The sequence below is a fragment of the Ciona intestinalis genome, unplaced genomic scaffold, assembly GCF_000224145.3.
Source record: "Ciona intestinalis unplaced genomic scaffold, KH HT000019.2, whole genome shotgun sequence".
Taxonomy (NCBI): Eukaryota; Metazoa; Chordata; class Ascidiacea; order Phlebobranchia; family Cionidae; genus Ciona; species Ciona intestinalis.
In genome coordinates, this window is record NW_004190341.2 from 30,939 (window position 1) to 58,317 (window position 27,379).

General features: G+C 35.2%; 1 protein-coding gene across 9 annotated transcripts in view; it reads right to left on the minus strand.

Moving 5' to 3' along the window:
• Positions 1 to 146: 146 nt before the first annotated feature.
• LOC100178487 (disabled homolog 2-interacting protein) overlaps positions 147 to 27,379 on the minus strand; it is a 51,961-nt gene continuing 24,728 nt past the window's right edge. For 5 of the 9 annotated variants that reach the window (XM_018814980.2, XM_018814982.2, XM_018814987.2 and 2 more), the window contains 19 exons: positions 23,026 to 23,096; positions 15,211 to 15,299; positions 10,486 to 10,657; positions 9,807 to 9,908; positions 9,458 to 9,600; positions 8,408 to 8,578; positions 7,993 to 8,239; positions 7,598 to 7,739; positions 6,555 to 6,702; positions 5,902 to 6,138; positions 5,298 to 5,499; positions 4,799 to 4,944; positions 4,185 to 4,365; positions 3,738 to 3,951; positions 2,880 to 3,497; positions 2,600 to 2,763; positions 1,994 to 2,191; positions 1,371 to 1,591; positions 147 to 1,068 (listed from right to left, as the gene is read on the minus strand). In XM_018814980.2, the coding sequence (XP_018670525.1) occupies positions 726 to 1,068; positions 1,371 to 1,591; positions 1,994 to 2,191; positions 2,600 to 2,763; positions 2,880 to 3,497; positions 3,738 to 3,951; positions 4,185 to 4,365; positions 4,799 to 4,944; positions 5,298 to 5,499; positions 5,902 to 6,138; positions 6,555 to 6,702; positions 7,598 to 7,739; positions 7,993 to 8,239; positions 8,408 to 8,578; positions 9,458 to 9,600; positions 9,807 to 9,908; positions 10,486 to 10,657; positions 15,211 to 15,299; positions 23,026 to 23,096 (3,809 nt within the window). In that variant the 3' untranslated portion in view covers positions 147 to 725. Of the gene's footprint in view, positions 1,069 to 1,370; positions 1,592 to 1,993; positions 2,192 to 2,599; positions 2,764 to 2,879; positions 3,498 to 3,737; positions 3,952 to 4,184; positions 4,366 to 4,798; positions 4,945 to 5,297; positions 5,500 to 5,901; positions 6,139 to 6,554; positions 6,703 to 7,597; positions 7,740 to 7,992; positions 8,240 to 8,407; positions 8,579 to 9,457; positions 9,601 to 9,806; positions 9,909 to 10,485; positions 10,658 to 11,599; positions 11,732 to 15,210; positions 15,300 to 15,911; positions 16,274 to 23,025; positions 23,097 to 23,808; positions 23,976 to 27,379 lie in introns of those variants that run through there. The other 4 variants (XM_018814984.2, XM_026837803.1, XM_018814979.2 and 1 more) reach the window with 4 other exon arrangements.

Here is a 27,379-nt window from a genome sequence, read left to right on the forward strand (position 1 = left end):
CTGACGACGTCACAAAATGTACATGCGGAAGGGAAATTCCCTGAATACGTCGAATTTTATTTTTTATTCTCTAAATAAATGTAAATTTTGTGCCATGGCGGCGGGTAAAATACAGGGTACACTGACGTCACTATATGACGCATTGCTGACGTAATCGATGATTTATTGAAACAGGAGCAGCGTTAATCAAACGAGGAACAAAATATGAAGAGACCAAGATACATAGAAACAATATTTCGTGCAAGGCTTCTAATGATAATAATGGGGATCGTTGACGAAACAATGGTTACTATGGCAACTCAGCTACGTCATTTGGCCGCGCTGAATAATAGGGGTGTGACGTCATGATTTGTGACGTCATTACTGCCGAGGGCATGATTTGTTGTGGCGTCATAATTAGTGATGTCATGTTTTTGATGGAAACATAGGAATGTAGGAATAAAAGAAAATAAAAACATAGAAATCTTATATCATGATATTAAGATGTCTATGTGACCACGTTGGTCACGTGATAAATAAACGTCAGACACTACAGTGGGAAACATATTATGACGTCACATATAAGAACAATGGGTAACACTGTGACGTCAATTCAACTATTTTTAGAGAAGATATATAACATAGAACGCATTATGCTTTGGAAAAAACGTTCTATGATATATTTCATTAAATGCTGTTGCACAGTGTTGGGGAAACCCCCTGTTCCGCGACTCCAAATAGATATCTTATACAGAAGAAGACGACGAGGCCGAGGACAACCCATGCAGACAAAATCCCCCGTTTTCCTGCGCCGTCGCTTTTACGTCACGATGACGTCGGTGCTCGTGACGTTTATCGTCGACGTCATCGTCGATAAAGTTTATGACGTCATTGGGGCGCGCCACGCTTGCTGACGTAGAAGGGGAATCCCGGGTTCTGATACGTTTAATAGAAGATATGAGACGAAGGTTGGTTTCCTCCAACCTCGTTATACGATCGTGTTGTTCACGTATAAGAGACTCCTTGCTATCAAGTAAAGCACGAAGTTCGGTTCGCTCACGGTGGTGGGCGGTTTCCACTGTGGTTAATCTGTGAATGAATACATGAAACTTATTTATCCTTGTTTGCTGTTTAATTTGGGGAATACATATATACACACACACTATAATTAATACATATGCTTACTTTTGCCTTGCTTTTAATTATATAAACACCTAACAGCAGGGCTATAGCTCCTCCCCTGGGTTCAAAGAATATGATATCGCTCCTGTTTCAAGTTGGTGAGGGGGCCGGGGGCAACACCCAACCACCCCTAATGTTCAGCATATGCCGATATACTTTACCCCATATGCCACCTATACACTCCAAAACCTAAATACTTAAAAACCCACCTCTCCACCATCTCTCTCACTTTCTCCTCTTTCTCCTCCTTTTGTTTCTTCCATTTCTCCTCGGAGGAAACCATCTGCTCCAAACTCCTCTGAGTCCTCCTCACTTTTTCCACAAGATGCGATTCTTTTGACTCCAGATTACGCTGGACCTCCAACCCTGAACTCACTGAAGCACGAAGACGTTCAACTTCGGTTTCCAAACGAATAATGCGATCCTCGTACTAAATATATATATGATGTTTATGTTAGTTAGTTATGATATCTATGTTAATTTTTTTACTTTAATACATTGTGTTAAAATCTCTATACTGTTATACATAAAGTACAAAGATATTGATAATAAACAATAAAACAAAGTAATTACAAAGAAATATTAAAGTTTAAGAGAAAAGCATAAATTTTAGACCAGAGTTGGCCCATTTACCCCAACACTCAGGGTGCTTTAACCCATTAGTGACCACTGGGTTGGAGCAATTGCCCCTAAGTGTCTAAGGACACATCAGTATCGAGCATTGAACCCGGTATCCTTCGGTTACAATGTATTTGCCTCACCATTAAGCTATAAAGACTTTTGGGCAACAAAACTACCCGAAATATAGTTAAAACTTTCCAAAATAACTCACGTCTTTAGGAGTCAACACGGTATGCCCGTCTTCATTCTTTTCCTTATTAGGAGTTGCTACGTTGTTTAATATCCATTGTGCTGTGCGTGCTTCGGGGGATAGGGGGCCTTCAGGGGTCGAGGGGGGTAACGTGGGGTTCTGTTGGGGTTCGGGGGGTTTTATGGGGTTGCTGGGTTTGTGGTGGCTGCTACGACGGCCCTGGATGGTTAATTTATTAATTAGTGGTTAATATTGTAATCAATAGTTTTACTAATATATAATGACACTATTGTAATAATTATTTAAACAGGTCCCATTTTACCTAACCCTAATGTCCCATTTTACCCCACCTTACTGTCCCATCTTACCCCAACCTAAGTTCCCATGTTCTATCTTACCCCAACCTATTTAAACATGTCCCATCTTACCCCAAACAACGATCCCATCTTACCCCAAACCTATTTAAACATGTTCCATCTTACCCCAACCCAATGTCCCATCTTACCCTAACCAACCAAACGTGTCCCGTCTTACCCCCAACCCATTGTCCCACCTTACCATAACCAATTAAACATGTTCCATCTTACCCCAACCTACCATATATTTACCACAATCATAACCACATACCTGGTTCTGAGGATTATGGGGTTGTTTCTGTTGTGTGGCAGATGTGGCGTGCCGTGACGTCTTGACACGTGCCGCGTTGGAGGTCGCGACAACCACTCGTGACTTGACAGCGGTCACTGGTGCGGTTACGAAGCCGTCTTGATCTTTACTCGACATTGAGTTTTCTGTTGGGGTGTGATGATATGCGTTAGATATATATACGTATCGATATATATATATGGTGATTTAAGTATATAATAAACACAGATTTTCGGGGAGACAGCGAGCATGAGGTACTCACCATTCTGCCTCATACGTCGTTCATTTGACGGCGACTCCCCTTCTACAATCTCGCTCAACTCTAATATTGCATCGTGTTCGTCCAGAGCAAGATGGAGGGTCGGAATCTTTGACCCCGATGTCCGAACAGTATCCGCACTTCCCCTCCTCGCAGGAGTATACACACGATGCGAGGGAAGGCAAGGAACCGACATCTTCCGGTCTCCTCCTCCTCCTAAAGAGGACCTCGGTTTCGGAAGAGGTTTCTCATTTTTGCTCCTGAACTGAAGCCCCTTTTTAAGCTGGGCAGAATGCACTGGAGCGGAGAGGATGGACTGCGCTGACATTAACACATCATCATCTTCTTTTCCCCCGTCCATCTTCGCATCTCTATTGATCCTAACATCGCTTGAGGAGGAGTTAGTTGCTGTTGTGGTCGACGACTCCCGTGACGACAACGATGAATCTTTGCTTCTCGTTTCCTCGCTGTCTTCGACACTAGGGGGAGTAGAGGGCTCGAGATATATCTTGGCTCGTCTATGTTGAGCAGGGGAATTGGTGTACGTCACAGTTTCCGATCCAAAGACGGTTTCAAGATGTTTAGATGAAGTTGTTTTGCTGGGGTATTGTTGTGGTGTAGCTGTAATAATGGGTATTGTTACATCACATGAAAAGTTTAATAAATACAGAATAATAGATTCTTTTATGATTTTTACAACATGTCAAAAAGTGACAATTTTTGCAAACAGAATAAAAATGATGGTCCAGCATACTGTAGGGGTGTGTCTATGGTATAATGAGCTTTGGGATATTCTATTTTATACAAGTGAACTCCACACCTTGCACTTTTTAATGAATTTGTCAAAACAACAAAATTTACTTTTCTGCTTGTTGTTCCCGTATTGTGCGTTGTTTCGTTCTTGTTGGCGAGTTTTACCTCTTTGTTGTTGTTGTTGTTGTTGTTGTTGTTGTTGGTGGTAGGCAGGGTTAGCGTACATCAACGCCGGTTGTTGTTCTTGTTGTTGTTTGTTAAACACAAGGTTTTCCGTTGATGAAAGTGGCCATCCTATGTTGTTGTTGTTGTTGATTGATGCCTGAGGAAATTTAATGTTGATATTAATTATTTAGTGAGTAAGATTAACAAGGGTAATTTTTAATACTTGATTTTTATTATTTCACAAATTTTTAGTTTTTTGTAAAATATAAAATAATTTACAAAATAGTTTACCAAACCGTTTATGAATAAAAATAATAATTAATTAATAAACTCAAAGTTAATAAATTTAAATTAATTAATAAACTTAAAGTAATTAATTAAGGAACTCACCGGCAAAGCTGAATGGCTAACGTGGTGGGAAGGGGAATACCCGTTTGCGAAACCTGACGCATCACAATCGAAATGTCCGTTCGTAAAATCCCGTAAATCACCCATGGAAGCTGCTGCCCCGCCCCCGTATTTACGACCAATCATAGGCGTGCTACTCGAACCTGGGGTGAGCTCCGATCCACTAGGAGGAGATAGAGGGTTAAGGAATAAATATTTGTTTAAAAAAAAAACTGAAATGAAATTTAGTGTTGTGATCATCACTATATCACTATACAAGAACCGTTCAACTATATGAACATCAGATCAGGGTCAGATTCGCGGAATTTATTATAAAAAATGAAATTTATTCATATAAATATAAGGCAATTGCGTCATGAAATAAACAAAAAATTGAATGTTGTTTTTTTAGCAGAGAAGGTGGAAAATATTCAGTATAACCATTTTCTTACATATATACATCATTTTATGGGAACAGATCGAAAAATCACTCAAAAAGAGTCAAAATAAAGACACATATGTGTTCAAAAAATCAAACCAAATGTGTTGATTTTTCGAACACAAGTGATTTTTTCTGTAATAAAGACACATATATGAACTAATATCCACCAGCTTACCCAACAATGGAAGGATCCTCCACAATTTGTTCCAGATGATGCGACGCCGATGTTTTACGATGCGGGGGGGTGATGGTGGGGCTTTCTAATGCTTCCGTTATCTTCTGCAGGATTGGGGGTAGCGAGCCTAACTCATTGACCACTGTCTGTGGGGGTTAAGTTGGTGATTAGGTAATTGGTAATTTTTCTTATTATTTGTGTATAAAAAAATTACTCTTTTCGAGCGATTTTTCCCGAAATTTATTAAATAAAAATTTATTACTTTTTTAATCCAAAATTACCCGATAATTTGTGTTTTAAAAAAAACTGTATTTCTGATATATTTTATTTCTGTAAATTAGTTAGTTGATAATAAATGATTATTAAATATTTATGTCTAAAAAATCAAGAAAACCTTTCACACCGACAATAAAAACGCCAAGGCATGGAACCTATCGCTTAAGCTTCATATTATTTAATTTATAATTAGTGAACAACCACCATCATAACACAAGCCCACCTGTTCCAGCGTAGGTATAACTTCAACAAAGAAAGAGTGAAGTTTCGCGAACTCCTTCCCGAGGTCGACGAACCCCTCAAATCCCTTACATAACGAGGGTACGTGGGGGTCCGACACGTTGGATATGAAACCCCCCATGTCGTCCCATTTCTCGCGAATGAAAACATCCATGAACTTCATGTATTCTTCTTTACTGCCGAATCTGAGGGAAATAATGATTTCAGCAACTTTTGCGCAGTAAATAAGCAAGTTATTTAAACAAAATTACTGGAAAACAAAACAGATTATGATGTAAGAAGGCCATCTAAGGTTTTAGGTTGTTTTCTATGTTAATTTTGCCAATTTGATTACAAAAATAAAAACTTTTGTGAGTTATTGGAAGGATTTTGGAAAGTTCAAGCAAGTTTTGGGTGTGCAGAAGTCATTTTTCTGTAGTTTTTAAGGAATTAACAAGTTTTTAATAGTACTTTTTGTGTAAAATTTTACGATTTTTTTACCAACATAGGTTGCAAACAGAGCAATGGGCCAACCCTGTACCAAATTCCAGGTCCTATAGCATGCCTTCTAGCTTTACAGCATACAGAATACATTAATCCAACAATACCTGCTTCTATTAGCAAGATTCTGAATAACTTTCGCGATCAACGTCAGCGTGCGCGACGTCTTCGGATCCGGGATCTCGTTTGCGAGTCCGAATAGACTTGGGTTGAGAATGGCCGGGCATAGAAGACGAAGGAATAATGAAGCTGTGACGAGACGATTCGCGATACGAGGTCGATTGTTCGCCTCACAATGAAGACGCCATTGTGACATCACTTCTCGGAGCTCAGACGGAAAGTTACTGGAAAAGTATAAAATCTTTATAAAAAAATTTAAAGTAATAATATTTAGAAATAAGGTTGCTGAAGCTATTGCAGTGTGTGGATAATGAGTTGGTTTGATTATTTAAATCAGCGTTTCTTAAACTTGGGTAAATTTATCCCATCGTGTAAACTCCTCGTATTTAGAGGGTGAATGAACTACCAATTGAATTCCACATCAGTTCAACTGATGTAATTAGTTGTTTTCGCTTTTTAATAAATGAAGGCCATATTACATATTGTGGGTAAATCTGATAAGCATCTTTGTTAAAAGGGTAAAGCACACAAAAAAGTTTAAGAAACACTGGATTAAATGATCACCAAACTCAGAATTAAACCAGGAATCACCTGGGTTGCAAGACACGCCACCCCAGTGAGCCTTGAACCCGGTACTTACTTAACGGAGGAAGTAATCTTACAGAGGGCAATCTCGCAACTCATTTGTAAATTCTTCTGGTTTGCATCCAAGGAGGCGTGAGGGGGGAGTCGGCTGCCGTCTACCTCACAATCCTCTTCCATTGAAAACAATGCACTTATGAATTCTCCTGTGATGTCATAATGTAAGTTTGTGAAGTCATAATAAAAGTAATATAAAATACAAAAGTTGTAATAAATAAAATATGTTATAACAAAAGATATCTTTAAATTGTAGTTGGTGGAATTTTTTATAATTTTTTTGTTGCTTAATTCAGTAAAAACAATTGTTTTCTGGTCAGTTTCAATACAAACATAACAGAATATATATATATATATATATACAATTGTTTTAATTGTCTATATATATATAATTGTGTGTATATATTATATATACAATTGTCTTCATTTTTAACGTTTGGGCTTGAAAACTAAGTTAAAAAGCTTTTAAAAAAGTTCAAAACTAATATATTTTTACTGGTTTGATTATTGAAACATAATTTGGCATAAAATGTCCTTTATTTGATAACAATTGATCAAACAAGCTAACAATAGTAGTTTATCTTTCACAATGAAGCATTGTGTTTAAACAATGATAACATAAACACAGTTATAAAGGATAAACACCTTGTTATTCAACATCATTATGACATCACACTTCCTATTGTGATGTGTACGTGATGTGAATCAGATTATGACATCACAAACAACGACAATCAGTTGATAATCAATCAAATTTAAGCCACAAAAAAATAAAAATAACAGCAGGGTAAAATTTGGCCCATTCTTGCTAAACTGTCTGTTTCTAAAATGGCAGACAAATTCTATAATTAGTCTAAAACAATTTTCTCTGTTGAATTAATGCCCAGATTTATAATATAAACTTTTTAATTTTAAATTAAAACATTTTTAATTTCATATTTTTTTAATTTTAAAAAGTGATGACATATATTATTAACAGGCAGTTAAAATATATTGCCCCTGGTCACTATAGGACCTCACCCATATAGAACAACCACAACCCACCCAATGTATTATAAAGATACCCCATCCCAACAAGCCTCAAGAAAGCTTCCACCGATTTTGTCCCGATCGTATTTTCACGAAAAATTAAACTTTCTTCCTCAACTTTATCGACCTCGTCCATCACAACGTCGCCCATGTATTCCTGTGATGCAAGGTATGATGTCATGAGTTGTGATGTCATAAGTTATGATGTCATAAATGTCATTTTTATTGCTTAGTTTATAATGTAATATTTACTAAGGCATTAATTAATATTGAAGACAATCATTATGATGTCATAACCACATATTATAATAAGTTCTAGAACTTCAAACAAACAACAATCCATTATGAGACACAACAAATAAACAATAGGGTTAATTTTTTGCCAAAATTCAAGCAGTGTTTCCAGTTACCTTTATAGATCCAGTTCCATACATAACGTTGACCATTATCCTCGCAAATTCATCTTTTCTGGCAACACTGAGTGAGTTTCTCAGTGTTTGACAAATATGCAGATAGTTGCCGCTTATGTGTTCAGCAAAGCTTTTATAATGCTCAGTAGGTAGGACCCTTGTGGATAGGAACCTCGCTTTTATACGAACAGCCATTGATTCCCCGGCTTTACCCTTGTTATTACCACTAGGTGTTGATAGAGTGTACCTGGAGGTGAAAAGGTCGACTAATTAATTAATTGGTACGATTGCTTCTTTATTTTTTTAGAAGTATGCATAAATGTAACTTATTTATCCTCACGTCACACACACACAGTCAGTATAACATGGGTGTTCTGTTTTAACATATTTATTACAAAAACCACATAAAACTCACCATTTTTCAAGTGTTTGTTGATTAGCAAGCGTTTTCACAGGCAGATTAACTAGCCCGATATAATCCTTATCTTTTTTCTTCTTCTTATCAGAGTCTTTATATAGATGAACTGTGATATCTTCTATATGGGGCATGGAACTGAACTCAAAGTGTTCGCTCCATAATACGCTACTGTTGATGGAATAAAGGGAACTGTGAGGTCATAATGTAACATTCAGGTCATAATAATAATAATAACTATGATGTCATAATGAATGAGGTATTGCACATTATAATGTGAGAACCAACAGTGATTGAAACATTAGGTTAGGACAATGTACATATTTTGCTGTTTTGTTCATTAAGATGTTATATACAGTAGGGGAAGATGGAACACCTTTAGCACATGGTATCCAAATATCTTAATCATGTTTTAAACAGTCAACACTGGTCTATGGGAGTCGTGAGAATACGGTTTTATAATTCTTTTAATGTTCTTTGTTTACTACCAAATAGGACGAGAAATTACAATGAAAAAGTGTCCCATCTCCCCCCACCCTACTATATATTACATGCTAAGAAAGTGCCCACATTTTGGGCAGTTGCCACCAGGCATAATGTAATATATAAATATATAAAGGTAGAATCTACCACAACAGCTATTTATTTATAATTATCCACCATAATTATTACATTATGTTAAAACAATGGCCATATTGTTATGCAGCTGGACAGGATGTGATGTCATAATTGGTACAGAGGTTACATCAGTTCACACATATGTTAAAACAAAATTGTCATTAATGGGAAATAATGGCAAAAACTAATATTTAACTTTCGAAACAGTTGCTTGAGTCTGGTTGGTTAAAAGAAAAAAACTGGTCGTTAAAAACAACATTTTTTGATAATTGTGGCTTCATTGGTTATTTATATTTTAAAATATGTTAATAAAAAATTAAAAAATATTAGAAACAGATTTTGTAAAGACACATGTAATATATACAATGTAACAGTTAATCCTAAAAAGTTGACTTTATTTGTTATTTCTATATTAATATATAACTGCCACACCTGTCGTTCTTCAGCTTTGATGTGGTTCGCGCACATAACTTTCGATCCAAACAAATCTCGCAGAAATATCTTTTCTTGGTTGGTAATCCCTTCGCTTCTTGTACGAATAGTGTAAGTTGGTGTTCGATGCGACGACTGTTGTCCTGGAATTAATAACATTGTTGAATTTGTTGGTATAATTATTATGTTATTATGGTAAACATGCTATAATTGAAATTTTTTGTAATTAGGACAATTTTTTGACAACTAGTTTTACAAAGTGTCAACAAAACAATAACTTTGAATTGGTTGCACCACTTTTCACAGGTGTTTATATAAGTTAAGTTGACCAGCACAGTAAAAAACTCACCAAGTTTGGGTTAATCGTTCGTTTAATCTTTTCGATCCAAGCTTCCCTTTCCCCGGCTGAATCGCAACCAAAACATCGGCTATCTCCTTTGTGGGTAACAACCTGGGGTGTATGTTAATATATAAACGCACATAGATATTGTTGATATACATATACTATATGATTGAGGTCATAAGCATTTGTAACAGGGGCGATATTATATGTTTAGAACCCCAAATGTGGACAAGTGGGGTAATGGACTTTGGCCTAAATGTAGGACCTCAACCATATAAAATGTACATATACATTGTTTGGTTTGTACATACACATACATCAATATAAACTGCACCTTGAAACAGTGAGCCTTTTTAAATATACTATGGTTTATAATGTGGGACATATTGAGGTAATCTATATGATTCTATAACATGATAATATACTATGGGACCCCACCACAAAGCAGTGATCATTTCCCAATATACTATGATGTAGAGTGTGGTATATACAATGGTACTGTATATACTTTAACCAGTGGTGTAATATACTTGGTAATCAATGCTACCCACCTCAAAGCAATGATCTTTTCCCAATATACTATGATGTATAGTGTGGTATATACAATGGTACTGTATATACTTTGGTAGTGGTGTAATATACTTGGTAATATAGGCTACTGGTAACGTGTTCAATGCTACCCCACCTCAAAGCAATGATCTTTTCCCAATATACTATGATGTAACGGTCGCACAATCGCTCCGTCGTAATCTGATGGTGACGACGTAAGATCCAATGTATCGGGGGACTCTATGGCCGGCATGAAGAAGGGGAGCTCGACCTCGGGCTTAGGGGGCCCACCCTGCGCCATGAGTGCACTGCACGGGGGAATATGGGGTTAGCTGGAGGTTTTACTGGTTAAAAATTGTATTTTGTTATTGAGATTTGTTAATAAAAAAATGGAAACTATTTAAAAGACTTGTTTAATTGTAATAGTTAATGCGAAAATATGTTTTAGGTAATTGTAAAACATTTTCACAGGTGTTTATGTTGTTTTTGTTGTACTTGAATAAAAAAAAAATATATATATATATATATATATGCTTAGGTGCCATTCACTAATTAACAACATTTTATGAAATGTTTAAAATTAAAATGATTTAACTTTTATATTAAGAGTCAAAAGTGATCACTAATTAACAACAAATTATGAAAAGATTGAAGTACAAACAATTCAACTTTCACAATAACATCCAAAAGGGTTTGTGAACCACTGTAGAAGGCGACCCAACCAAATCAAATGGTGACCCAGGGGTTGAGAAGTACTTTACTAAATGCCAATGTATTGACACATTATATACAATGTACTATTGCATGAATAGAGTTTACATGTGTGGTTGTATTCACTTTGTTTCCTGTTGCTTTGCATCAGCTATTCAATGTTTGTTTACTTAATATAAGCATTTAGGAAGTGCAGTGTTGCCAGGTGGATTTTGTGAGGAAAAAATGAATCGCAACACTGTTTTTTTGCAGCATTTATTGCAAAGGTAGTGAAGTAATGAACGGGCACGTAGTGAAAATTTTATTGAGCACGTAGTGTATCGGATATTTAAGGTTGTGCATATTATTCACTTCTGCTGTGTAATAAAACATATAAGAAAATGAATGAAAAACTTCTAAAGAATCCAAAATTAAACAAAAACTGCATAAAATATGCAAAATTTTAGTAAAAAGTGCCAAGAAATGTTTATATTTTCATAAAAAATGCACAAATTCAATAAAAAGAATATCTCGATTTAAATAAAGTAAAAGAATCTTACTCGAAACAAGGCATCATGGGGCAGCAATTAAGGTCAAATACCGAAGATACCAAACACAACATTGTAGACCATTTATATGAAGCTACCCTACCATGGTTATAAAAACTAGACTAATAATATATACACCCTGTAAGCTGTAATATTAATTTGAAATATTATTAATATTAGTAATTACTCGATTTATATATACACCCTGTATTATTAATTGGAAAACTTTTTAATATACAACACGTTGTTAGTTTATTAATAAAAGCCTTTAAACTGTAAAACGTCTAGTAAAAAAAAGGCGTTTAAAATGTAAAAAAATTGGTCCTTAGTAGTTTTTATGAAAAGAATGCTCGTAGTTTTATATATGTGTAAAAAAAAGTAGCCTAGTTATATACATACCCTGTAATCTTTTTTAGAAAAATAAGTTTTATGATTTAAAAAAGCACGTATTTTTTTGTCCAATACCCATAAAGTTTCGTTTTAATTATTTTCTTTTCCATTCATATCAAACCATCATATTATTAATATTAGTAATTACTCGATTTATATTTACACCCTGTATTATTAATTGGAAAACTTTTTAATATACAACACGTTGTTAGTTTATTAATAAAAGTCTTTTAAAATGTAAAACCTCTGAATGTTTAGTTCAATTTAGTTTATGAGTTAACTTGTAATAAATTCTACGAATCTGACCCTGATCTGGTCCTCATAGAGTTGAACGATTCTTGTATAGTAAAATACATAAGGATCTGGTGCTACGAAAACGTAACAGACAAAAATCAAGTTTTAGTTTATAAGTTAGTTTATTTACATAAAGCTTATCCTAATTTTACTAAATCAATTATACACCTCTTATATCACCTCTTATATTAAATTGCACCACTTTTCACAGGTGTTTATGACTGGGTATATCGTAAATAAATATCCAAAATATAAAACTATCGATTAGATTCAATAATTGCTTTATAATTTGACTGATTTATGATTTTATGATCAAACAGTTGATATTATTAGGAGGTTTTGTGTTTAATTATTAATTTACCAATTAAAAAAATATGGTTTTATTTCTGCTGTTTTTGAAACCAGCCATAATGTAATATATAAGTTACAAGCTCTTTTAAAAAAAACGCGAGTTTAATTTTCTCAACATTGTATAGCATATAAAATTTCTGTTTTTTCCTCCTTTTTTCATAACTGTTAATAATAACTGCCCTCTGCAAATAATAACCTCTTAGAAATAATTGTTACAACTTTCTGATAAATAATTGACATAAAAATCAACCAAACAAAATATTAACTATAACTTATTAACATATTATTATTAACTTTCTGCTAATTAATCAAAATAATTAATAACATATTAACTGCTAACGATAACTTTTCGACACAAAATTAATACATGCTTTTTAATCTATCAAAACAATAACTATAAACTGTACCTAATCTTCTAATTAAACAATTAATCTTCTAATTAAATAAACAATTAATAACATAAGTTATAACTAAACAATTAAACAACATTTGCTGTATTGCACTGTATTATGTGCACACAATTGATGCATTGTGACGTAATAAAGCTTACTACTACGTAACAATGGATCCATTGTTGCTTCCTGGTGTGTGTGAACAGGATATGACATCATAAAGCAAGGTGGGTAGCAGAAATGCACAGGAAAACAAACTTTAATGGATTTAATCCAACGTATAGGCGTCACTTTATATATATATAGTCTCAACTTTATGTACAGTAGGGTGGGGCAATATGGGGACACCTTTTAAATCTATTTTCCCGCCCCCCCTTAAGAAGTAAACAAAGAAAATTAAAAGAATTATAAAACCGTGTTCTCACGACTTCCATAGACCGTTGTTAATTGTTTAAAACACGATCAGGATATTTGGATAATATGTGCTAAAGGTGTCCCAACTTTCCCACCCTACTATATATAGACTTTTTAGGGTGGGAAGATTACTTTGGGAGCGCCTGGGGTAAAACTATGAATATAAATTTATTTAACTATCTACATTTGACTAAAATAACTCATGCTATAATACACTGTCTAAACTAACAACTAATACTGGATACTAATATAGTAGTGGGGAAAGACGAGACACCGATTTATTTTCCCGTCCCATTTAGTAGTAAACAAAAAACATTCAAAGAATTATAAAACCGTACCATCACAACGCCGATAGACCATTGTTAATTGTTTAAAACACGATCAGGATATTTGGATATTATGTGCTAAAGGTGTCCCATCTTCCCCCACCATAACATACCACAAAAACTAAGTAAAAAAATAATATAAAAGTAAATTTCTCTCTATATACATTATGCCTGGTAGCAACCACATTAGCAGAATACTTCCAATGCTTCATATCTAAACAACAACAATATAGTATGTATGTCTGCAACTTGTTATAACTAACGTCATAATATCGCAGTTACTTACTTAGTTATGACTCATTTAATGCAATCAACAAATAACAATATTGGGAAGTGTATTGTAGCTATGTGTGTGTGTGTGTGTGTCACTGAAGACCTAACCCCTATAAAACTACAGTTGTGTATCAAAAAACTGCCTTAGTGGGGTAAAGATGGTAGCACCCTGGGTGTTGGGGTAATAGACCTACATCCCAGGTCTCAGGTGTGCCTCACTAAAGACCTCACCCTTATAGAATAGAATCTATGTTATTAAGTATCTATAAACTGTCTAAGTGGAAAAATAACTATCAATTAATAATTTAACTGTTGGCATCATCAGTGCTTGTAAAAGACTGAGTAGACTTGGTGAAACATCTGCTATATTATAATGAGTCTATACTCGATAACTTTAACTTTTTAAACACAAGCCAACTAAGTAATGCAACAAAACCAGAACAAAACGAAACCAAAACACAGAACACCCCATTTTAAAGGAAATGAATCATACAAAAAAAATTCTAAAAAACTTTTTTTTGTTTATTTTTAAAAAAATGTGCTATTTATATCTTCACGGTGTATAAATGTATTTTGAATATTTTTATGTAAATGTTATCATGTTTATTTTTGTTATATCTTTCATAATACTTTTTGTTTGAATCTTAGCATTTTTTTGAATCCGTAATTGAAGAAACAAATAAAAGTTATTAACTTATTATTATTATTTTAGTTAATGAAAAATTTGGACTTAATGCCAGGTCCTCAAGAACCCATATAATGATAGTATGATAATATAGTTTATTAGTTAGTTTGGGGTATTTTGTCGCTTGATTTTGTTTATTTCCAGAACTGATAACAAATAAAAGGCTGTGACATCATAATGGGATGTATGATGCCAATACACATCATTGTTAGCAAACAATAGTAAACAATGGGAAGATTACATCATAATCATGGTTGTTTTGTAACAATAACAGGAAATATGTAATAATAGGATATTATGATGCTATGTTATAACTCGACATTGAGCATGAGGTGAATGGATACATAACTTACAAAACTAGCTGTCAAAATATTGAAGTGTCGGTCAAATACAACTTAACTTATATAAACACCTGTGAAAAGTGGTGCAACCAATTCAAGGTTACTACACCTAAAAACGTACCAGCATAGATATCAAAAAAACATAGAAATAACATACTTAATATCTTGAGGTCGATTTTCTTTCCCTGAGCTGAGTTTGGTGGACTTGCTTCTCCTGATTGGAGGGATTTTTCTTTGGAGGAAATTCTGTAAATATGATGTTTATGACATTTATTGGTAACATAGCATAATGGTAACATATAAAAGCATAATATATTTTATCTGCCAACATGCGGTAATATCTGGAAAAAAACGAAAACCTGAAATTGTTGCAATAAATAGAACATCTGGCAGGTGCTGATACGGTTTAAACCCTTTACCTGTTGGTCTGATAAACACAAATCGGTAAAATAATGATTTTCCTTTTATGGAAAAAATCCTACGTTCAAATCATTCAAAGTTGACTTGAAACTATGGTGTCATAAATCTTGTGACCACAACTGATAAGACAACTTTGCAACCCCCCCTCGCATTACATCTGATGTCACTCGTGTTCAAAAAGGTTTGGGGTTAAGATGACGCTTGCAGCCAGCCTGAATGATACATGTATAGCGAACTTGCCTATCCATAAACACTTGTGTTTTTGGGCGAAGTTGTTACCTTAAGTGAATGATTACGATTACCCCAACATATGATGTCACCCCTGTTTCAAAAGTTGGGGTTACTTATAATGTCACCCGTAGGCCCCAACGTTCTAGGAAGGAGACGCTAAGGCCCCAACCAGGCCCCTACGTTACAGTAGAAGCCCTGAATCTTTACCTTCAAAGAATGATTACGTTTAACCTCTACATTTCTTGAAGAAGGCTGAATCAACGCCGAGCAATCAGAGGAACAACGAGGTAACGAACCAGATGAATGAGTTTCGTATGTGTCTCTGTCCATTAAACTTAATGATGAACTGCACTCAAATATACTATCAGCAAGCAAGGGTAAATCGGAAACTGTGTTTCGAGTTTTCCCTCTTGTGCGAGATGCCGACAAACTGCGCAAGATGGCCGGCCCGTCCTCGGCTTCGTAGCTTTTACGACGGGTTTCACTATAGCAGTGGGGGCGAGGTGGGTAAGCACTGGGAGATAACGGGGGGTGGGTATCCATGGCTATTTATTCAAGAGTTTAGTCATTTTATTTATTTAGTAAGTATCTGGAGAAAAGTTTAGAGAAAAATTTAGATTTTTTATTATTTTTAAGGTCTGACTGTCTGAATTGTTTCTTTTTAAATAAATTTATTTCACAGGCGTCAAACTGTCACTACTGCTTAGTCCTGCCTTTATAAAAAGTTTTACTCTCTAGTTTTTGAACAACAGTTTACATATTCTTGCTTTACAAATACCAAGCATCAAGGTATAATATTTTTTCATTATTCCATATTGGTGAGGTCCTTGTCAGGAACCTGAGATTTAGACCAGAGTTAACACATTACCCCAGCCTCTAGACTACCCATATACATAGGACAGTTAACATATAATGAATCTTGCATTATCCAACAAACATTATCCAATATTCCAACCCACAACACACCAAAACCATGCATACCACCAATATAGGAATCAAATTTCAAATTCCAGGGAACAAATAAAACCACACGTCCACACGGCATAAGAATCCTCATTAAAAAATGTTGTAATTCAACCAATTCAAGGTTACTTCAACGTTAACAGACAATGCTGGCTGTGACTTGAACATTACTAAATAATGGTACGACACCTTTAGAACGTATAATCCAAATATCCTGATCGTGTTTTAAACAATTAACAACGTATATGGGATTCGTAAGAACTCGGTTTTACTTGCTCACTACCTAATAGGGCGAGAAAAAATAGAATGAAAGGTGTCCCATCTTCCCCCAACCTACTATATATTTTCCCTTAAACGTCAGTCTCTCATTCGAATAGAATCCACAAGTACACTACTATGACATCACAGACACCATTGCTGAAGTTTGAACGTGTTCAACATCATACATTATGATGTCATAATGCTGGTACGCGACCTTTATTTGAACTTTGTTAGTAATTAAACTGTTCGAAAGTAACTAAACAGGGAATTGAAATTTTTCTAAAGTAAATAAATTAATTCAAGGTTATTGTTTTGTTGACACTTTGTAAAACTAGCTGTCAAAAATACTGAAGTGTCGGTCAAATACAACTTAACTTATATAAACAGCTGAGAGCTGATGTAACTTATATAAAACTGCACTATGTAAGTCTTCACTATATAACTAATTGCAACATTATTCGTATCGTAAATGAAAACTATCTGTCAAAATACTGAAGTGTAGGCGGAATATAACTTAACTTATATAAACATTTAATTTAATAAAACTGCACTATGTAAGTCTTCACTATATAACTAATTGCAACAGGGATCGTAACGTTAGTGAATAACCATCACACGTTAAGCATTAGACGCATGATAGCATGAGCAATACAAGTGAATGCCACCCTATACGTAAGCAGACACTTCTATATTTAGGCAAAGTCTGCAAGCCATAGCAGTCATAACATGTGAAGTCACAACAAAGGAATAACAACGTACATACACAACCTGGGGAATTTATGCCACTGGCTTGTAGCATATGAGGTACATATAATGACAGCAAGCATGTCTAAAATTCCTTATAAAATTAAACCTTGACAATGGGTAATAGATCTACATCCCAGGTCTCAGGTGTACCTTGATGAAGACCTCACCCTTATAGAATAGAATCTCTATTATTGAGTGTCTATAAACTGCCTCAGTGGGGTCTAGATGGTAGCACCCTGGGTGTTGGGGTAATATACCTACATCCCAGGTCTCAGGTGTGCCTCACTGAAGACCTCACCCATATAGAACATAACACTAACAGTGCTACAACATAAGATACATTCTATACCTTACTGTGGGGTAAGATGGGACACCGTTAGCACATAATATCCCATAATTCCTAATCGTGTTTTTAACAATTAACATTGTTTACTACCAAATGGGAGGATAAAAGAGAATAAAAACATGAACAATTTTTTTACCACACAAACGTATATTGAATAGGCTGCTTCAATTATATGCAACATTATTTAAGTTACTTCAATACAATACACTTCATATTACATACAGATACAAAATAAAGCCAGCATTACCAAACAAGCAGATAATAATCAACTTTCAACAAACACTTCTAAAATGATACACGCGACTTTACATACTGATACAGCAATACCTATATAAACTAACCAATATCCAGTATCACCACACAAGTATATTACTCAGCTTTGATCGAAACGTCGGCTAACTTTGCCCGAAGCATCGCTGCCTGTCATTCTTAATTAAAATAGTGAATTATTACGACATAAACGACATACCGGTTATAAAACGCGATAGATCGCTCTACGACCGCGATTCTCGTATGTGACGTCACAAGTGGGTGAATTGTGACGTCACAATTGATTCGCAGGTGACTTGTGACAAAACAATCGAAAAGTTCTCGAGTTCAATCAAGAATCGATAATCGTCGCGTGGTCTGTGACGTCACAGACGCTTAACGAAGATCAAAACAAAATCTGAATTATGACGTATGAAGCTAGCGCGTAAACAACGATCAAGAATTATAATTTTATCGTTTGTTCTTTTTACACAGAGCCGAACTACGCTGTAGTGTAAACGCTACATAAAAGAACAAACAAAGAAATATCTACGCTGACCTGCGTTGAACAACGCTGGGTGTGGATATTTCTTGTTTGTTCTTTTTCCAGAGAGCCGAACTACGCTGTAGTGTAAACACCGCTTAAAGAACAAACAAAGTAATATCTACACCCAGCGTTGTTCAGCGTAGATCAGCGCAGATATTTCTTTGTTTGTTCTTTTAAACGACGTTTACACTACAGTGTAGCTTGGCTCTGTGTAAATGAACAAACCCGTATCTAAACTAACGTATATAAAACACCAGGCACCAATATAACAAGTACTGATGACTACGGTTACTAAACAAAAGATAACGCCACATTATAAATCCTATGCCATGGGATTTTCTAATAAAGCTTGTGGGGTTACGCGAGTTTGGATATAACGTTATTTAGTTGGCTAGATTATTGTAACAGCCTTCTAATGGAGTATATGAGACACGAGACTTATCCGTGTGTTTTTGGGTGACTTATCCATGGTTGCCACTCCCATGCCCACAGTCGAGTTGCTGAAGCTATTGCAGTGTGTGGATAAGCAGACATGACTTTTGGTTGGTTTGGTCATTTATATCCTCATGGGTGGGAACTTGAGTGACTTATCCATGGTTGCCACTCCCATGCCCACAGTCGAGCTGCTGAAGCTATTGCAGTGTGTGGATAAGCAGACATGACTTTTGGTTGGTTTGGTCATTTATATCCTCATGGGTGGGAACTTGAGTGACTTATCCATGGTTGCCACTCCCATGCCCACAGTCGATTTGCTGAAGCTATTACATCGTCATAAAATAATTCAAAACAGGACTTAAATACCTCTCGCTCGTATAGCCTTATAACAACAATATCATTCACAAGGAATGGTTGCAATCCAAAACGACACAAAACTGATAGCGATTATTTAACACTATATTTAAAACTACAAAATCAACTAAATTCAACCCTGATGAAACGACACGTACAGGACGTGGAAACGCCGCTACGCAAATAAATGCCAGAAAAAAATGTCTTACAAAACAAGCGTAATTTGCGTGGTGGCAACAGTTATAGTCTGTAACTTTTTAATCCTACTAAAACTGCATTATTTATATTGATGAAGACGACTTTTATAAAACGATAAAATCCTTGTTTTTTTGCACCAATACGTATTATATGGCCAGCAGTCTATAACTTTTTAACTAAAACTGCATCATTTATATTGATAAAGACGACCTGTATAAGACGTTAAAACATCAGTACGCGAATAAATGCTAAAAAATCGGTATTTTATCCAACTATGCGTATAATATGCATGTTAGCAACAATATACATAAAGCTCATAACTTTGCACCCTTACTGGTTGCTGTATAAGTTTACTATTATGTATAAGGCGGATGCCGCTTAACAAAAACATGTACGTATAGACGTGAGCGTGCTAATAGGCTCTGCAGTGTTTCCGGGTGAAATCTTGGCGAAAATTTAATGGTTTTACATTGGGAGATTTTTATTGGGAAACACTGGACTCGGAAGTGGGGAAAATTTAATTTTTATTTTTGTTGTGTTTTTTTGTTTTTTATTTTAATTTGGGTTGCGCAACCTTATTTTTTACTTTTCTGTGCAGCACCGAGTTTTCGTTGTGCAACACTACTTTTACTTTTGTTTAACACTAATTTTGTTTTGATTGTGCAACACTGATCAAGCAAGTGATGCAAAAATCGCAAAGTGCTCGAAAATTAGCATACCGCTACGGAAATGTCATATTAGCTAAATCAGAATTTATCATTGTTTCGTATCAATGTCGATTGTGACGTTGACAAGGCGAGCGGAAGCTTCCTTATGACGTCATAATGCATCACAACAAACGACATTGTTGAGTTGATGATTATAATTCAATAGACGAACATTGAGTTAATCTATTACGTAATAATATCTTATTATGACGTAACGATCGTGACGTCACAATATAATACTCGAACATGGGGTGGCAATTGTCACCGCGGTGACTAATTATAATTATACAACCCCCAACGCTGGGTAATTAACTTAATTAAGATAATTAGAGAAGAGAATGTTCGTGGTTTTAGAGCAACTGGACAAGCGGCAATGTGACGTCATAATTAACGCGGTGACGAAATAGGCACCTCTTTGTTGCGCCACGATACAAAATAACATTCACGCATCTGAAGCAGCAATATACAGGCAACAACTAAGTAACAATTTACACGTAACAATGACAATAGTCCATTCAGTTATCTATCCTTACAAACTGTATAGATGAGTGGGGCGCGTATCCTCACGACTCCCATCGACCGTTGTTAATTGTTTAAAATACGATCAGGATATTTGGATATTATGTGTTAAAGGTGTCCCGTCTCCCCCCACCCTACTATATAAGTACGTCTTAACCTGTTTACAACAACATAGACTAACCCTAATGTAAGATAGCCGGCCCTACCGAAAACACCTGAAACTTACACCAGCAATAAATCTAATTTCAAATAAAAAATAATAACCCTGGCTTACTTTATATATACTAGGGTGGTGGAAGATGGGACACATTTAGCACATAATATCCAAATATCCTGATCGTCTTTTAAACAATTAACAACAGTCTATGGGAGTCATGAGGATACGGTTTTATAATTCTTTGAATATTTTTTGTTTACTACCAAATGGGACGAGAAAATTGAATGAAAAGGTGTCCCATCTTCCCCGACCTTACTATATAGTGGAATAACCTGCCTATTTTGTGAATTAGTGCTCGCTTTTACTTAGTTATATCAACATTTTCCGCAAATAAAGTTTAAACAGAATGCATACCCAAACACTTACTAACCCTTCCATACCTAATACACATAGTGGGACAACCTGAACACTCTATAGATTTCTGCCCATCCACCCCAAGTATAAAAACGCGCCTTAAACTTTAAGCAAAACTTCCACGAATAAATATTAAAAGCCGGAAATACGACCAGACATTCCTTCGCGTGACCGGCCATTGAGCCAATAGAATTAAGTTAAAGATATTAAAAGATTTTACGTTTCCCGGTCATTCAATGCAGTGATGCACGTTTGATGTTTTGCCGTGTTATATACACTTGTATGCGGGGAAAATGGCAACACTGTTTTACGATTTGCTATGTCTTATATACCAGTGCTTCAAAAAACTTTTTACTCGTCATTTTAAACTCTTAAAATTTCCGCGACAGTTAATAGTATATATATGAAGTACTTTTTTGTGAACTCTCGACGACCCCTAAAGTTCGTGACCCCTAATTTGGAAATTCTTTGAATGTTTTTTGTTCACTACTAAATGTGAAAACAGAATAAAAAGGTGTCCGGATTACGGGACAACACTGGCCCAAATCCCAGGTCGGATTTTAAACCTGACAAGCTACAAGCGGGCACAGGATAACGGAAATGCATGTAACAGCATAGCATGTACTTGGGCCATGCATATTCAACGCAATGCCTTGCTAATGCATAGGCGAGGTCGACGGGTATGAATTATTAATGTGAGTCCATTATACGCCCCATTTCCTACGCGTCGTTTGCTATATATATAATACAATGGAATTTCGCGACTCGTTTATTTGATTCTGTAAATATTGGTTGTGTACTACTAAATGGGACGATGAAGGAAAATATAAAAACCTTATTCTAACCTATATATACTAACATAGGGTTTGTTCTGTAGCACAGCACGTCAGGGGACCTGGGATTTATACCAGGGTTGGTCCATTACCCCCTTTTTGATTCCTTGTTTTACCGTCGCTTGGTTTATATTGCTATAACGACCTTTTTTATCATAAAACTTGCAAAGTCGCAGGCAGTCTTCTTAAACTTTAATATTTATAGAACACCACATGTTGGCAGATGGAATACATAATCATAAACATCTTATATTAACGGAGTTCAGGGCGGACGGGGTCATACTGGCCACATGAGCGACGTACAAAAGCACCCCGGGTGTTGGGGTAATGTGCCAACTTGGCCCAAATCTCAGGTACCATGGCATGCCCCACTGTAGGACTTCACCCAAATAGAATAGAATGTGCATATACAATGTTGGAGTAATGGGCCAACTCTGGCCCAAATCCTAGGTCCCATGGCATGCTCCAGTTTAGGACCTCACACATATAGAATAGAATGTACACATACTGTTTTGGGGTAATGAGCCAACTCTGGCCTAAATCCTAGATCCTCGTCTATATATAATATACATAAACATCATATTAACTAACCGGTATTCCATCTCTATTTGGGGGAAACACCTCTGAAGGTTGCCTTCTTCTTCTGCTATCAGATGAAGCGTCTGTGAGGTAGAGGATTAAGTTTAATTCATTTCACGCATAAGCCATACCTGATATATATTTCATTATTTCTTTGACTGTTTTAGGGTACTACTGTTTTTGCATTGAAGATATAGTAGGGTGGGGAAGATGGGACACTTTTTTATTCTATTTTCTTGTGTCCTTTAGTAGTAAACAAAGAACATTGAACGAATTATAAAACCATATCCTCACAACTTCAATGTTTAAAACACGAACAGGATATTTTGATATTATGTGTTAAAGCTGTCCCATCTTCCCCACCCTACTAAAAGGCCTGTATTATAAAATAACATTAGTATATTGATATCGTAAAATATATGTCAAGCTGTTATTATGCTTATAATTAACGTTTAAAACGCGCAATTTGTCATTTCAAATTGAAACATAAACAAACCGATTGTTACGTAACACAGCTGTAATTATTTCGTGCACAGTTCATTATGACGAAATAATGAGAAAATAAAGCCGTTTGTTACGCAATAATGCGAGAATTTCGTCACAGAGTAATTTAAATTTTAAAAATAAACAGAAATTATAATGATAAAGAAAAATTTCTGCAAAATATTCGGTTTTGTTACGTAAACGTTTAAGAAATATTGCATAATAAAAACGGCAAATAATATAAAAAATACAACAACAAAATATAACCTAAAACACGAAAAAATAATTTCAAAGTTCAAAAAACACAGAAACCTAAATCCGAAGTACTTCTGTTGTGCCTTCGCTTAGGTCTTGGCAAAGTAACGTTTAAATGCATGAAAGACGGGCCGTTAAAGCAGTTACTAACTATTATATCATCGTCGTCCAAATCAAAATCAACCATTTTGGAAAATCACTAAACTACATACGTGTCTATAAAACTGGTGACGGATTGTGTTAATATTTCAAAAGTGAAATTTAGGTGTCATTTTAGGAGCTAATTTTACATAACATGTCGTAAAACCTCTTCTATAATCTAGTCTTCTTCAGCATCGATAATAAATTTTTTTTATAAGTAAAAACGCACAAAATTCGTTATATAACTTTGAATAAACATTAGCTCAACGTTTAATGTTCAATACTACACAAACTGAACTGCCCTCTACAAAACACAACACATAAACATATGGCGACTAATCCATGCCATTAGTCGAACGCCAAAGACCTTTTAATCCATTCCACGAGGAAAGAGAAAAAATACCTAATTAACCTCGTTAGTAAATTGCCCATAGTATATACAGTACAACTGCCATACAGTATACCAGCAACAACAAAAATTATTTTCGACCCGCATGTCTATTATATGTGACCTGAAGCCAATTATATGAAACCGCTTTTTCAAGTGGCGAGTTGTAGTACAGGTGTCATGTTCCAATAAACAACTTGAACCGTACTACTTATGTAATAAAGCTTTTCTGACCCTGCTACTTCTACTTCTCTAATGCATTTACTTTTACTTAATGTAGTTTTTCTAGCACATTATTTTGCGTAATAAACAACCTAAATCGATGCTACTTATAAAATAATGTCTTTTGACACATTTTGCGTATCAACGTTTCGACGTCAAATACCGATCTTCATCATGGTAAAAACATTTAGGAAAAACAAATTGCATAAAAAAGCTTTATTTTATAAGTAGCGTAGCTTTAGTTTAAGCATAGACTTATATTTACTATAGTCTTATAAGCTAAGGGCTTAAATTATGCTTTTATACTCTATATGGGTGAGGTTCTACAGTGAGGCACACCATGGGACCAGAGATTTATGCCATAGTTGGTACGTTGACCCATTACACACATAACATTTTTTTTGGTAGCAACATATTACACTGACTTATACAGTACAGTAGTTATATAGTAGGGTGGGGGAAGATGGGACACCTTTTGATTCTATTTTCTTGTCGTATTTGATAGTAAACAAAAACCAGTCAATGAATTATAAAACTGTATCCTCACGACTCCCATGGACCGTTGTTGAATATTTAAAACAAAGTCAGGATACTTGGATATATTGTGATAAAGGTGTCCCATCTTTCCCCATCTTACTATACTCAATATTCAAGCACATAATTCATAATTACAACATCCAATACAGCTACACTATATACCCGCTATTTCTTAATGTATAATGTTAAAACAATTTAAACTGTTATACATGTTAAATCTGAATAATCTCTTTTCTTGCCTTTATTCACTATATACGAACCTCATGCTCGTTGTCTGGTATGACTGTATATCATTACGTCATACCGCTCATAAATTATTTGTATTTTTTGCCCTTGGCCTGCATAACTATAATCAAGTCACCTACATATATATGTTTTCTATGGTCCATATACTGTATAGTGTTTATACACCCCATGCTCACTGTCAGTTGTTTTACTGCAAATACGTCCTAAAATAAACTATTTTACTAAGAGAACAACTTTCTAAAACTACACAGATATAGCACAAATACCTCATGCTCACTGTTAATAAATGTTAGTAACACTAATTTGAGCTGCATAGTCATCAAACATACATATATTCGAACATACGCTCCATGTCGAGTGTCAAACTGCTTTAACAAGCTTTATAATATACGGTTAATGCGCGTATTTATACTAGCGCCTTATGCTCACTGTGGGATAAAGGTTTTTAACATGTAATACTCCCAATAAATAAACTATACAGTAAGCACTCCTGCGTAATAAAAAAACAACAAGACTTTTAAAACTATGCAGGGTATATGTATTAGTGCCTCATGCTCACTAATGAATAAGCAAGCAACACTCTTTCTAAATACACTAAACCATTCAGTACAATACTGCATGTTAAACCATGGGTTCCTGGGTTTAGACTTAACGACAACCACGATCTTTTGAAGTGGAATATAACCAGACTTGACACACTGCACGTAACTCGAGAATTTAAATCGAAAATGCGACAACTGTCTGTAAAGTGTGGCGAGACATTATAACCGAGTTGACTGGCCCAAAATATCTCTTTTTGTCTGAAATGCAACAATACGTTTTCTTGCTGATCAATTTTATTTCTTAATTCCACGTCTATATAGTACCGTGGGGGAAAATTGATACCGTTGGCACAAAATATCCCATATTTCTAATCGTGTTTTGAACAACTAACAACGCGTTTTTAGAGTCGTGGTGATACGGTTTTATATTTCTGTAATTTTTTGTTTACTACCAAATGGGACGACATAATGGAATAAAAATACAGACTTAATCTTACTATATAGTTAGTCAGCAACCTACTATATAAACACATTATTCCACGAACAGTTGTCTATATACTCAGGTAAACTAGTTATATTTGCTTGAATTGAAACAAACATAAACATATATATAGTACGGTGGGGGAAATTGGGACACCTTTTCATTCTATTTTCTCGTCCCATTTCGTAGTAAACAAAGAACATTCAAAGAATTATAAAATCATATCCTCACGACTCCCTTGTACTGTTGTAGTTGTTTAAAACACGATCTGCCTGGATATTGGGATATTATGAGCTAAAGGTGTCCCATCTTCCCCGATCTTACTAAACTTAAACTAGTTATATTTGCGTGGATTGAAACAAACAGAAACATCTAATATAAGCAAAGCTGTATCCTTTACCTTAGAAAACCTGTACCTATATTCGAACCCACTATTTAAACATCATCCTACAAACAGACGAAACTCGTTGTCCTATAATTGGATATCGTTATTTGGCTGAATTGGGCAAATAGAACCAGACATATATAGCCAATAGATAAAGTAGACCAAACTTTACCATTAGAGACTGATAACTATATGAGAAAGAAATCTCCATGAACCTCAAACTGGCAAATAACTTTGTAAGAACTAGGCAAACAAAAAACTGATAAGATTCCAAGTATTCTATACAACGTAAAGTATTTAAGTTTGAAATAAAATACTAAAAAACTGCTACAATACACTCCGTCAACGTAACTACTAAACAGCAAACATAAGACCTTTAAAACTGTTATAATAAATATGTCAACTTAAACCGTAAGAATTTCCATACTAAAACACTAGGTTGAAAACTGCTACAATAAACTTAAACTAGCAAACTACAAGGGCGAGGGAAGCCAAGGCGAAAATAGCACCAACAATTTGCTCAAATGCGAACAGCCGGAAAAATTTACGCATTTGGTTTTAATAGTGGGCTGTATTGGCTCATTAAACGTGATGAAGCGATGCGGTTTGTTTACGTTTTAAGAATAATAAACAAAGTTAACGCTAGGTTTGTTGCGAGACGGTTTATACTGAAACCAACAAAAGGA